The sequence below is a fragment of the Acinonyx jubatus genome, chromosome X (assembly GCF_027475565.1).
Source record: "Acinonyx jubatus isolate Ajub_Pintada_27869175 chromosome X, VMU_Ajub_asm_v1.0, whole genome shotgun sequence".
Lineage (NCBI taxonomy): Eukaryota > Metazoa > Chordata > Mammalia > Carnivora > Felidae > Acinonyx > Acinonyx jubatus.
The window spans coordinates 109753535-109768496 of record NC_069389.1 but is presented as its reverse complement, the minus strand read 5'-3'; the positions used below and the strand labels follow the sequence as shown (position 1 = coordinate 109768496).

The following is a 14962-nucleotide window of genomic DNA, read 5'->3' as shown; positions in this document are numbered from 1 at the left end:
AACATTTTGCAATGTTTGATACATTTATCTCATACTCCAAATTAAGGAAACATTAAATAATACTTTAAAAGTTCAGAAACATATAAAAAGGAATAGAACCAGAGTGGGTAACAAATACCTCTCTAATAAACTGACTTCTACTTTTACAGAGCATACCCAACTCTATACTTTGATAGAACCTACGCAACTCTATACTTTCTGATTTGGTATAATAGGTTAAATTGCTAGACGTCGAAATGTGCTGTATTCGAGGTATTATATGCCCTAAGTAAAAATATAACATTGACAAGTGGACAGAGTAGGCATTCAAATATTTGCTGAATCAAATATGTGCATTTTTACTTACAGAAGAACTCATCTCATTGTATCTGATAATATCTCTATGAAGAGTCCTCAATATAATTATAGCCACCATGCCAGATAAGAAGAGAATGATAACAAAGGAATTCATAATACTAGAAAATTTAAAGAAGAAAAAAGAGAAGTTAAACCTCAAGTTCCTTATTTAAACAGTGAGAAGAAAATGTGGGTACATATAAAAGAAAGGCATTCAAATTATCATCATGTTGATCGCTTTTCCAAGGTTAAACTTAGATCAAAAGCTGAATACATCAGTATATTAAATGAACTTAATATATTATAATACACAATATATTGATAGTATGTGTTAATACACGTAATCCACAAAACTGTATTACAAATAAAGCAATATAGGGGCGCCTGGGTGGCTCAGTCTGTTAAGTCCGACTTCAGCTCAGGTCATGATCTCACAGTTCGTGAAGTCAAGCCCCACGTCGGGCTCTGTGCTGACAGCTCGGAACCTTCTTCGGATTCTGTGCCTCCCTCTCTCTCTGCCCCTCCCCCGCTCATGCTCTGTCTCTCTCTGCCTCAAAAATAAACACTAAAAAGAAACAAAACCAAATAAAGCAATATAAGCAACATTATTCTTAAGGTGATTTTAGAATTTTTTAAGGGTACATTCCCAAAAAGAAGCAAGAAGAAGTAAATAAGATCAATTAACAGAAACTCAATTCCAGAGCATGGAACTGAGAATGAAAGTCCAGGAATCAAGGTTGAACTAATGGCTGACTGACTTCTTAACTGATAGACCAAGGTTGTAGTCTTTTTATGAGCTTCAGGGTAATGACCCCATGGTCACTGTGCTTCCCAGCTCTTACTGTTTCTAAACTTTAAACTTCAAAATTATTCCCAAATCAAAACCAATCCCTTCTGCCATCCCACCACCCAGCCAAACCCGAACACATCAACAAAGCTTCACCAGAATCTGAAAAGACCAACACTGTTCTAGAAAGATGCCAATAAGGAGGAGCCTCGGTGGCTCAGTCAGTTAAGCATCTGACTTTCCCTCAGGTCATGATCTCACAGTCCGGGAGTTTGAGCCCCCCATCAGGCTCTCTACTGTCAGCGCGGAGCCCATTTCAGATCCTCTGTCTCCCTCCCTCTCTCTCTGCCCCTGCCCCGCTTGTACTCTCCCTGTCTCTCAAAAATAAATTTAAAAAAAGATGCCAATAAGATGATTGATGTCTATGGTTGCCAGAGAGGAGGTAGTATGGGGGGATGGGCAAAATAGATGAAGGAGATTAAGAGGTGCAAAGTTCCAGTTATAAAACAAGTAAGTCACTTGTGGCTGCCAAAGGGGAGGGGGTGTGGGGGGATGGGCAAGATGAGTGCAGGGGGTGGGAGGTGCGGCCTTCCAGCTATGGAATGAATAAGTCACAGGGATAAAAGGTACAGCATAGGAGGGGCGCCTGGGTGGCTCAGTCGGTTGAGCGTCCGACTTCAGCCCAGGTCATGGTCTCACGGTTCGTGAGTTTGAGCCCCGAGCCAGGCTCTGTGCTGACAGCGCGGAGCCTGCTTGGGATCCTCTGTCTCCCACTCTCTCAACCGCTCCCCTGCTTGCGTGTGCACACTCTCATGCTGAAAATAAATAAATTTTTTACATTTATTCATTTTTGAGAGACAGAGAGAGAGAGCATGAGTGGGGAAGGAGCAGAGAGAGAGAGGGAGACATAGAATCCAAAGCAAGCTCCAGCCTCTGAGCTGTCAGCACAGAGCCCGACGTGGGGCTCAAACCCACAGACCACGAGACCATGACCTGAGCTGAAGTCGGACGCTTAACCGACTGAGCCACCCAGGCGTCCCTCTCAAAATAAATAAATAAATAAAAACTTTCAGGGGCGCCTGGGTGGCTCAGTCGGCTAAGCGTCTGACTCTTGGTTTCAGCTCAAGTCATGATCTCACGGTTCGTGGGTTCGAGCCCCATGTGGGGCTCTGAGCCGACAACGTGGAGTGTGCTTGAGATTTTCTCTCCCCCTCTTTCTGCCCCTCTCCTGCTCATGCTTTCTCTCTCTCCCTCAAAAATAAACATTAAAAAAATTTTAAAGATGACTGATGTCTAAAACGTCTGTTAATGTGGTAAGTGAATTAGATCATGGCTGAAACAAAGTACATTCCTTATTATGCTATAAATACGAATACTAGTAGAGATTAGCCCCCACAGTGTCTCTGGAGGCCCTTTGGTCTCCCAATCCCTTTGGAGAAACCATTTAAATAAATTTTACCTGAGGAGACTTCTGGGGATGTAAGAAAATGGGACCTGGACAGTTGCCCAAACAGAAGACTCTGGAAAAGCTACCATATGATCATAATAATGAGGAGGAGGAGGAGGAGGGGGGAGAGCAGGAAGACACGAAGGAATAAGTGTAGAAACACAGGAGCGGGGGGTGTTATTCTCACTTAAAAGGCAATGGGTATATAAGGAGGGTCATCACCTCAAGAGACCATACTCGGAACCACACCTTCCCTCACTTTCATTTTTACTTTCATAGTCTTCTTCCACCCCAAACTGACCTACCCCCCGACCTCCCTCAGCACTTGGCCACAGTCACGCCCAATCGTCACGTTCTCAACTGGTTCCTCCCTCCATTTCAGGCTGAAACTTCCACCTCTGCGGTTTGGCCCTGCTGAAGTTTCCCGAGCGATCAAGCGCGTGTCCTCTGCATCCACCCGAACATAAAGCCTTGCGAGAGCAGAAGTCCGTCTGCCTCCCTCACGCTGTCCCAGAGCCCAACAGGGCGTCTGGCCGCCTCGCAGGGACGAGGACGCACACCAGTGGCATGAGCAGCCCCTCCCCGACACACCTTGTCCCCCACACGGTCCTCTCTGTCACCGGCCCCGCTGAGGGAATGAAGGGCCCCTTGAAAGGTCTTGGTGTCTCACATGTAATGCCTCCACCTTCCTCCTGGCCCTCTTCCTCAGACTTTCTGAACCCAGGAGCACAAGTCTCTACTGTGTTTTCCTCTCATCTCGCGCGCGGTGTCCCCTTCCGCAGTCACACCCTGCCCACTTCGCGCCCCCCGTGCTCTTTGCAGGCTGCAAGGCACCTCTCAGACACCTCAAGCCGCTCTTCCCTTCGGCATACGCAGGCGTGTATTTAAGGCCCGTCTTCCTTTTCCTCTTTCTTTGTGCACGTGGAGAGGTGTGTGCGAGGAAGGAGAGGGAAAACCAGCCACAGGGAGGAAAAGGTGTCACTCAAGTTCATCTCCGGTAACAAAATAGCTTTTTAAAACACATAGGTATATAGATCTCACCACTCATGGGTTCGACCCCCGCGTCCAGCTCCTTGCTTTCAGCACAGAATTTTCTCTCTGCTTCTCTCCCTCTCTCTCTTAAAATAAACTTAAAGAGATATATATATACATATATATATATACATATATATAATATATATATGTACATATATATAAGATATATATATGATATATATATAAGGTATAAATATATATATATAAATATGTATATTTAATACAAATATATATCTACATTTCTCCTACTGAAGCTACCTACTCTTTGTTTCATAAAGTACTTACCTAGGGGGGGCGCCTGGGTGGCTCAGTGGGTTAAGCGTCCGACTTTGGATCAGGTCATGATCTCACGGCTCGTGAGTTTGAGCCCCGCGTTGGGCTCTGTGCTGACAGCTCAGAGCCTGGAGCTTGCTTCAGATTCTGCCTCTGTCTCTCTGTCCCTCCCCTACTCACTCTCTGTCTCTCTGTCTTTCTGTCTCTCTCTCTCTCTCTCTCAAAAATAAACATTTAAAAATACATACATAAATACATACATACATACATACATACATACATACATACATAAAGTAGTTACCTAGAAGCATCTGGCTGGCTCAGTCAGAAGAGCATGTGACCCTTGACCTCAGCATGCTGAGTTCGAGCCCCATGTTGGGCAGAGGTTACTAAAGAAAATAAACTTAAAAATAAAAAATAAAGTACTTACCTCAACCACTGAATGTTGGTATGAGGCATGGAATCCAAAATGTAGTCCCACCTAGATGCCCACTTGATGCTTTTGTTTTCCTAACAAACAAAAATATACAGTTATATGACCAAACTTCTAGTGACTTTTGCTGGTTATAATCCTAAAACAGACAGAAAGTTATTCTGCATACATTTTCGCCTTTTCTTTACTACTAACTTCCTGGAATAGTAAGATGTGTCCTGACATTTTTATCTTATTTTTATTAAGTGATATTCTTCTTCATTTCAGGAAGGAACTAGGAAGAAAGTACTTGTAGCTTGCCACTGTTCACCAGAAATAGCACCTTTAAAAAAAAACAGACTCAGTATTGGTTTGTTTACTTATTTCTGTAATCTCTATACCCAACATGGGGTTCGAACTCACAACCCCAAGATCAAGAGTCACATGCTCTTCTGACTGAGCCAGCCAGGTGCCCCTACATTTTTATATGTTAAGTATTTTGAGATGTCGTAGCAACAAGTTTATAAAAGATGCTTTGTTTTTAAGTTTTGTAGTTTTCAATACTGAACAAACCATAAGAAAATACAATGACTGGGGTGCTTGGGTGGCTCAGTCAGTTAAGCATTCAGCTCTTAATTTTGGCTCAGGTCATGATCTCACGGTTTGTGGGATCAAGCCTGGAGTCAGGCTCTGTGTTCACAGCATGCAGCCTGCTTAGGATTCTCTCTGTCCTTTTCTCTCTTCCCCTCTCCCTCTTCTCTCTGCCCAGCCCTGTTCTCTCTCTCTCTCTCTCTCTCTCTCTCAAAATAAATAAATAAACTTAAAAAAAGAAAGAAAATACAATTACCAATCAAGCTGTTTCTGTGACATGTGATCAACCTCAAACTGTCAGTAGCTTTCTTACAAAATATCCCCAATAGATGAAGTTCGGAACTGGGAATCCCCAATAAACACTTACACCATTAATACAGTGTAATCACCGCTCAAATCAATAATATGCTTTTAGCAAAAGGAAAATGCTGGTACAAATTGACTAAGTAATGTTTGAAATGACTTATTATTTAAAACTGGGTGTTACGTGTTTTTCCCGAAGTTTAGAGTTGGAGTATGGAGAAAAATTAATATACACTGCTTTTTTTTCCTACTTTAAGTAGGCTCCACACTCAACATGGGGCTCGAACTCATGACCCTGAGATCAAGAGATAACGCTCTACTGACGGAGCCAGTCAGGTGCCCCTAAAGTATGCCACTTAAAAAAAAAAAAAACCCACATGATAGATTTTAATTGGGTTTTAATTCAATGATGGATTTTAGTTAAAACCTGATGACCAGGTGATCCTGGTTAACATTGCCAGTGATGGGGCAGGTTGACATCACGTACTTCCTGACGTATGCAGCATCAGGTCTGTGGTGCGATCCCTGCCAAGAACGTACAGCCTGAGCCTTGTCATAAAGAACCATCAGACAGGGGGCGCCTGGGTGGCTCAGTCAGTTAAGCGTCCGACTCCGGCTCAGGTCATGATCTCACAGTTTGTGGGTTCGAGCCCCACGTCAGGCTCTGTGCCGACAGCTCGGAGCCTGGAACCCGCTTCAGATTCTGTGTCTCCTTCTCTCTCTGCCCCTCCCCCACTGTGCTCTGTCTCTCAAAACTAAATAAACATAAAAAAAGTTTTTAAAATTTTTTTTTTAAATAAGAACCACCAGACCCAGTTTGCTGGTCATCCTGCAGATTGTAAGGTCTGTACTCTATAAAAATTTCAAGAATGTGAAAGACAGAGAAAGACTAAAGAACGGGTCTGGATTGGAGACCACAAACTAAACAACACATACTCCTAGACAGGACCTCAAACCACAAAGGGAAAAAGTGACATTGTTGGCCAGCTGGCAACATTTGAATGGATGCATGTGGACGGGATGGTAATGTGATAGCAATACAGATTCCTGATTTGCAGAGTTATATGCTAGTTGTATGCTATTCTAGTAGGAAAATGATCTTGTCTGGGGGACTCTGGAGCGTTTAGGGGCGATAGAACATCTAGCTCTCAAAAGATTCAGAGAAAGACCAATGATAATGGACACAGAGAGAAGGGTGAGCCATGGAGCAAATGAGGTAAAATATGAACAATTGGGGGGTTCTGATTAAAGGGACTGGGGGAGCTCTTTGTATTGTTCTGGCAATCCTTCTGTGGTCTGAAACTGTTTCAAAATAAATTATCACTTAAAACCTATAAATAGGAAATCAGAATTTACAGATAAATCAAGAGATCAACTACTCACTGCATAAAAACATACATCTTAGCTGTTCTACAAAAATACTGGGCCTGTTGTCAAATGTGACTTAATTTGTAAAAATTTGAATTACAGGCTTCTCTTCACCAGCCTACCCATTGCCTTAAGCAAGTTAATTCATATCGGGTCTTTCAAAAAGGAGAGATACTTTCCAAGATGCACCATGAAGTTTGAATTTTAAATACTAAGAGAGCCTAGAAAAATCTGCAGCTGGTAAACCTGACAGTTTTGCACCAAACATCGCCATCTGCTGGCAATAACAGACCATAGCACGTGGTACTCTGCCCTAAGAAAATAAGGAACGATTTAAAACTCCTAAGGCACATTTGAGAGCAAAATGACAAACGCAGAAAGGTAAGTAAGTGGTGAAACCTACTTCCTCAATCCCCCGAACACTAATGAGCTATTCCGCTTCTTTACATGGCAGTTCTCACAAAACCACAGCAGGTAAACAAGTCCTTCGTGTTTACTACCAGAGGCACGAGCCGCAAAAGTAGAAACAAAACCAGACTTCTCGAATCCTGACGCAGGACCCCACGATGGATGTCACTCAAAGAATATTCACGCAGGGACTCAAAGAATGAAATGGGCAGACAGCTGGGGTTTCTTCTGGTCCAGGTGATTGCAACAGAGGGAGCAGCACCCCCTAAGGGGCATGATGAGGATGCGTAGGGGATACTTCAGGGATTAAGCAGCAGAGAAGGCGGGACCCACACGGCACTTCCCTGGAAGCCGAGCACAACACAGAACTGAGTTGATCAACATCTCAGAAAATCATGCCCTCTCTCGGAAAGATGTGGAACTTGAGCTACCAATGGATGATATTCTCATATTCATCTGCATTCACAGCCCTGACATTTACAGTGATTAAACACATTGGTGCATGCATCTGACGGGGACTGAAATATGTACTGAAATACATGCTATTTTCTTAAAAATTACTTTTTTTCTTTTATATTATAGTTAGGATGTTATACTGATGTTTATTGAAACTAGGTGTACAGACAGGTTCAATCATCTAGTGTCTATAAATACGAATTTACAATAGTAAAGGGAGACAGAGAAAACATTTGATATTAAAATAAGACATCAGGGAGCCTGGGTGGCCCAGACAGTGGAGTGTCGGGATCTTGAGTTCCACTCTCAGGTCATGATCCCAGGGTCCTGGGATCGAGTCCCATGTCGGGCTCCACACTGAGCATGGAGCCTGATTAAGATTCTGATTCTCTCTCTCTCTCTCTCTCATCACTCCCTCTGCCCCTCTCCCCCACTCATGCTCTCTCTCTCTAAATTAAAAAAAAAGAGGACATCAGTCTGATAGGGTTGAGAACTACTGATCCATTTCAACTCTCTCATTTTATTACAGGGGAAACTGACGTTCAGAGAGCAAAACGAACTTGCTCAAGGTCACAGTATGAGCTTGAGGCAAGCCAGCACCAAAATTCTCTGCTTCTCAATTCAGTTACTGGCCCATGCTGCCTACAAATCAACAATATGCTTTGGAGGGGGAACAAAAACCCAATGCTATAAATGTGGCTAGGATCCCAGGCCAACCCACAAATGAAGCTTATGTAAGTCACATACATAGCTAAGAGTAATGTGATTAGAATGAAGCCACAAAACCTTTGGTTCGTGGTATAAAAATGGTAAGTTTCTGAAATAAAAGTATTGTGAATCGTAATACGTAGCCTGGCATTCAAGGCCATTCAAAATCTGGCCCAAGTCTATCTTTCTAAGCTTCCTACCAATACTATATAAACAATTAAAGTCTGAGGTGTCAAACTGAATCTTTTGGGCCTTTAGGGACCCCAGCACCTAATCCCTGGCACATAAAATGCATTGACTATCATCTGATGAATGAATAAGCAAATGAAGACAATTTTCTTTCAATTGGACTTTTGTTCACTCTTCCCCATAGGTACTGTTCCCATGTACACTCTTACCCAGAAAGCCCTACCCTAGCTCCTCTCCAAATGCCTAAAATCTAGGTCTCTTAACTCAGTGCATTGGCCTTCCCACAATGCCTCACACTCCTCTCTTATAAAGCCTTCTTGGCCAATTTACCTGCCATAATTCCTTCCCATTTTAAACTCACACCATGTATTATAGAGGCTGCGTCAAGAGCCTGGACTCTCTAGTCAAACTAATCTTGGTTTATAATCCTTTACATTTGTAAAAGCCATTTGGCAAGTGGCTTTCCCTCTATGGGTCTCAGTTTTTATTTCTTTTTAAGTTTATTTCTTTATTTTGGGAGAGCGAGAGTGGGGGAAGGGCAGAGAGAGGGGAGAGACAGAGAATCCCAAGCAGGCTCCGCGCTGTCGGCACAGAGCCCCATGCGGGGCTCGATCTCACGAACTGTGAGACCGTGACCTGAGCTGAAACCAAGAGTTGGACGCTCAGCCGACTGAGCCACCCACGTGCCCCTCGGTTTTCTTTTCTATAAAGTGGAGTTTTAAAACAGTACCTGCTTTCAGAGGACTACTGTGAAAAATGAAGGTAAAGAAGTTACTTAATAAAAATTCCCAGGCTAGGCATATAGTAGGCACTCGACAAATATCTGTCATATAAATGTATGAATAAAAGGTCTTCACTCAGATATTAATCTTTATGACCCATCCTTCAATAACTTCTGAACATATTTGTTATATAAACTCCAAACTGTATACCCATTTGGGAACATGAATCATTTTCTGAAAACATAAAATACACAAGATGCTTTCTTTTTTTTAGAGAGAGAGAGAGAGAGAAAGAGAGCGCGTGCACTAGTGTGGGGGAGGGGCAGCGGGAGAGAGACTCTTAAGCAAGCGCCAAGCTCAGATGGAGCCTGACGCAGGGCTCGATCTCATGACCCTGGGATCGTGACCCGAGCCAAAATCAAGAGACAGACGCTCAACCGACTGAGCCACCCAGGTGCCCCACAAGACGCTTAATTAAAAACCTGAAAAGAATTGTAACTAAAAACTATACCGCCTCTGGACCTTTCTGTCGCCAGTAGCTGCCTGACCAGGGGCTGAGGCCCACAACCTCACCGATGACCGTGAGCTCTGCTTCCAAACAGCAGTTTGCAGGTGACTGTCGAGGAGGTTCAAGGAGGTCTCAGGTGGTTGAGGGCCCCAGCTGCTGCATGGTCCTGACACCTGTAAGTGGTTTGACGTATGCATGGGGTGTGGCTTCCTGTCCATATCTCCCTGCCCCGTCCCTGCGTCAGGATTGTGCCTGCCCCTCCCCCACTGACCCCGAGAACGACCCCGTGTGCCAGAGGTACATGGAAGCCTTCCGCAGTCCACACGGGGTGAGACAGTATAGTTCATCCAGCCAAGGGCCTGGAATCCATCCGTGTCACGAGACCTGGTGAGATTTTCTGTACTGAGAGTGAGAAGCAGCAGGAAGGGAGGGAAACACGCGGAAGCGTGGACCCGAGGGGAAATTCCCAGGAAGCAGGGTGGTCTAGATCTTTGCCAAGGTAGTGGCCCCTAGTCACATGTGGCTATCCAGCACTTGAAATGTGGCTAGTCCTAAGTGAGATGAGCTGTGTGAAATATGTGCTGGCTTTCAAAGATTAAAAAAAAAAAAAAAAAAAACCCACAAGGTATTTCTTTACTAAAATGAGTGCTATAGATACACTGTATTCCAGTTAATAAATTTGTCTCTCGTCAGCCCCTGGGCGGCTCAGCCGTATAAGCATCTGACTTTGGCTCAGGTCGTGATCTCATGGTCAGTGAGTTCGAGCCCCGCTTCGGGCTCTGTGCTGACCGCTCAGAACCTGGAGCCTGCTTCCGACTCTGTCTCCCTCTGTCTCTGTCCCTCCCCTGCTTGCGCTCTGTCTCCCTCTCTCAAAAATAAACATTAAAAATATATTTTAAAAAATCAGTATCAGAATTTCCCATTTATAAATAAATTAATTAATTAATCTCTCACAGGGGTATGGGTTATCAGTTTTGACACTACATGTATGCTAGGACTGAACAAATAAATCAGGAGTGCCTGGGTGGCTCAGTTGGTTGAGTGTCCAACTTCGGCTCAGGTCACAGTCTCACAGTTCATGGGTTCGAGCCCCGCATCGGACTCTGTGCTAACAGCTTGGAGCCTGGAGCCTGCTTCAGATTCTGTGTCTCCCTCTCTCTCTCTCTCTCTCTCTCTCTCTCTATGCCCCTCTCCCACTTGCACTCTGTGTCTCTCTCTCACACACACAAAAATAAATAAACATCAAAAAAATTTAAAAAAAAAACAAATAAATCAACACATTATAGAAGATGGGGGCCATACTTCTCAGCATCAGAGAAAGAAGTTAGCAGTCAGCAAGGGGAGAGGGCTAGCCCAAACGCTGTAGTGCTGCATTATGGTCAGAGATACTGATACGAACTCGTGTTCATTTATTTCCTTATCCACTCACTTATTTTTGTATTTTCCCATTTGCAATTAGCAAGTCATGCGTGGGGTGACACTCTCCCACTGTGAGAACAACCAGCTTTCCTAACGCTCATTCATCTCCGATTTTAACATCCATTGATACTATCGGCCTGAATCAATTACTTAATTGGAGGTTGAAAAATAGTGATTTTCAAATTCATGTTCAATTTCCACTTCAAGTAGTTATTACCACTGAAGCAATTCAATAAATAATGATATCAACCCAGCTAACTGACAAAATCCTTCATATGCTATAATGCGATTTCAGTTCTTTTATATCAGTTACCAACATATGAAGGTTTGCTTCTTATTTGTCGGTGGAAAACTCAAGCTCTGTTGTGGTTTCAATAAGATTTTGTGAGCTACTCTAAGATGCAACCACCATGGACACTTGAGACACCCCAAGTGGGAGCCACGATGCAATATAGATTTTACTCCACAAGAGTACTCCAGAGTCCAGTGTGGTTGCAAAATGCTGAGTTAGACTCAGTCAACAGATTTCTTCATTAGGAGACTTTTAAATATTTTACTCATGTGCTTTGGGAAGCTCAGAAAGGAAGTAGTAGAAAGCAGCATTTTCCAAACTTGTCTGACTCGTGTTCTAGGGAGTGCACTTTGGGAAGGGTTGATGTGCATCATTATCACCGGGTTAAGAAAGCATTTTTCAACTCAAGACCATAAAATGAACAGCGCCAGAGATGTGTAACCGCACGCTTCCTTACGCTCGCCCCCGCCTACAACGGCAACGCGCTGGTGTTCAGATACAGACTGGCGGCGTGGTGTTTTCTCACCACACAATCTCACGCTGCTGTGTGAGACACCTGTAAATCAAGTGCTCCCGTGTCCGCAAGAAGGAATGGAAAGGATTGTGTGCCAACTACAGGCTAGGCACGGTGCTAAACGTTTTATGTGAGCTCACATACCCCAGAATAATCACCGGAGGTGATGATTTTATCCCCATTTTACAGATGCGGAAGTTCACACAGCTAATAAACGTCAGCGCCAGTTTTCAAACTCAGGCGCGTCTGGGCCTTTGCATCATGCCACTTATTGAGGCCAAGGGCCTCCTAAGAACCCTAAGTGAGTTTCAAGGAGAGGGAAAGAATTCCCTCTTCTGGAAAAGCTTCCAAAAGTAGGTGTGTTAAGGAACAAGGGATTGAGCCCTAACCCCAAATAACGTGACTTCCCCAAATTCCCCCATTTGGTATAGCTGCATCTGAACTTGAGCTTCAGCTCGTGGGTAGCCACAGTTGCTTCCTGACAGGCAGACAGTCCACTAGCTCCATACCATGGAGGCTCCCAGGGTGAATCTGAACTTCAATTTAGATGTGCGTTCCCTTGGCTTTTACTATATGCATAAAAGTTCCTACATTTAAATTTTTTTTTTTAATTTAAGTACGCTCCATGCCCAAAGCAAGGCTTGAACTCACCACCCTGAGATCAAGAATTGCAGGCTCTACTGACTGAGCCAGCCAGGCGTGCCACTACATTTAAATGTGTATAGCTGACGAATAAGTGATAAAAATGTAGAAGGGCTTCAGTTCTTTGATCATCTTAATTTTTTTAATGTTTATTTATTATTCTTGAGAGAGACAGAGAGAGAGAGAGCATGTGAGCAGAGGAGGGGCAGAGAGAGAAGACAAAGAATTTGAAGCAGGCTCCAGGCTCCGAGCTGTCAGCACAGAGCCCATCGCGGGGCTCAAACTCACTGACCATGAGACCGATCATGACCTGAGCTGAAGTCGGATGCCCAACCGACTGAGCCACCCAGGTGCCCCTGATCAACTTCTGATAATAACTTAGACTTTTAATAATGTTCTCAATCATTAGGGAGAGGTTATTTTAATTTCTTCAGGGTGTATTTCATTCCTTCCCCCAGATTACACTTCTGTATTTCATCCAGAGATCAGAAGGCTGACCATATTGGACTAGTAAATTGCCTGTTTTCACCGATCGTACTTTGCGTAAACCGCAGGATATAGGCTCAAGTAATCCTGACCTCTAGCCAGATGATCCAAAGCACACACACGCATTTCTAATATAAACGTTTCTCATTTTCTTTAGAGTAACTCTGTGGACAGAAGATATAATAGACCTTTAATACGGAAAGCCAGAATGGTATAGCAGAAAAGCTATGAGTTTGGGGGCCAGACAGTTTGAATATCGCTTGCACCTCCCGCCAGCAATGATCCTGAGAAAATTACCCCACCTCACTGGGCTTCAGTAGCCTCATTTATAAAATGGATATAACCACATAGGTGATACATAGGGACAAAAGCAAGGCAGCCCTAAGATGCGATTGCTTTCAGACTGAGATTAGGAAAAAATCATGTTGTAATGGCTGGCAGGTCATGTATAGAAATGACACAAGCTGAGCACAATTTGTAAATGTTTGAAGAAATTTGAGACCTAATCCCCAATAATGTGATTAGGGCTTGGTCTCAAGAAAGCACATCTAAAGCTTTAAGAAATAAGTCATTTACACCAAATCAAGTATGATCAAAGCCGACTCAAAAATATGAGATATTGCCTTAAAAAAAATAAAAAGAGAAATGCATAAATCTATATAGTCTTAAAAGGCTTTCCCTATAAAAGGAAAGCCCCCAAGTTAATCTTTCGATGAAACACCTGTAATACTGTCCAGGACTAAGAGTACCCAGCCCATGAATATAAACATCTGGTCCATGGGCAAGCAGAGGACTAGAGGGCCATGAATATCATGTTTTAATACCCACTTCCTTTTGCTCTGGGGTCCTAGGCTCACCAACAAACTTCCTATTTATGCTATTCTATTTCTATTTGCTTTCTCATATATCGTTATCACAGGCAGATGTGCTAACCAACTAACATGAATGGTGTGGTCCCTGGCACTCACATTTTTCCATGTAAATTAATAAATCGGTATTCTGGTTTATACATTGGACCCTTAGGGGTTTGCTCAATATAAATCGATCTCCCTTTGGTATAGTCACAGAATTAAAATTCGGAAGCACAGGACCACTCTTGGTCTGGGCTCAGGTTATGATCTCATGGTTTTGTGAGTTCGAGCCCCGCATGGGGTTCCATGCTGACAGTGCAGAGCCTCCTTGGGATTCTCTGCCTCCCTCTCTCTCTGCCCCTTCCCCGCTCGCACTCTCTCTGCCTCTCTCAAAATAAATAAATAAATCTTAAAAAATAAATAAATAAAATAAAACTCTGAAGCAAAATTTTAAAATATTGACAAAAACCTAGCACTGCTGAGTATGTGAGGACACAGCACATCCTCGGGCCAGCAACTTCTCTGGACAAGAATTTGGCAATGTGTTCTCGAAATCTGCACACCCTTTTACCTACATAATCCTGGTGCTGGGAATTGGAACTTTAGGAAATAATCACACAAGAAGAAACATAAGAATGTTCATTAAACCACCGTTTCTAAATTAAAAATTAGACATTTGGGTTGTTTTTCTCAATGAAGCAATAAATAAGTCAATCATGGCCTACACATTAAATGTAGTATGCAGCAAATTAAAAAAAGGATGGGGGGGCGCCTGGGTGGCTCAGTCGGTTGGGTGTCCGACTTCAGCTCGGGTCACGATCTCACTTTTTGTGGGTTCAAGCCCCGCATCGGGCTCTGTGCTGACAGCTCAGAGCCTGGAGCCTGCTTCGGATTCTGTGTCTCCCTCTCTCTCTGCCCCTCCCCCGCTCATTCTCTCCCTCTCTCTCTCTGTGTGTAAAAAATAAACATAAAAAAAATTTTTTTAATAAAAATTTAAAAAAGGATGGGACTCCGGGGCGCCTGGGTGGCTCAGTCGGCTGAGTATCTGACTCTTCATTTTTAGCTCAGCTCATGATCCCAGGGTCGTGGGACTGAGCCCCCACATGGGATCCGCACTGAGCATGAAGCCTGCTTAAGATTCGCTCGCTCTCTCTCTCTATCTCCCTCTATCCCTCTCCCTGACTCATGCACTCTCTCTAAAATAAAAATAAATAT

At 43.6% G+C, this 14962-nt stretch overlaps 1 protein-coding gene across 2 annotated transcripts in view; it reads right to left on the bottom strand.

Annotated features, from left to right (window-relative positions):
* Positions 1-14962, bottom strand: part of LOC106967445 (transmembrane 9 superfamily member 2-like) — an 87111-nt gene that overhangs the window by 32363 nt on the left and 39786 nt on the right. For both annotated transcript variants that reach the window (XM_053201745.1, XM_027054752.2), the window contains exons 8-9: positions 4309-4388; positions 347-455 (exon numbers count right to left, since the gene is read on the bottom strand). In XM_053201745.1, coding sequence (XP_053057720.1) covers positions 347-455; positions 4309-4388 — 189 coding nt within the window. The remainder of the gene's footprint in view (positions 1-346; positions 456-4308; positions 4389-14962) is intronic.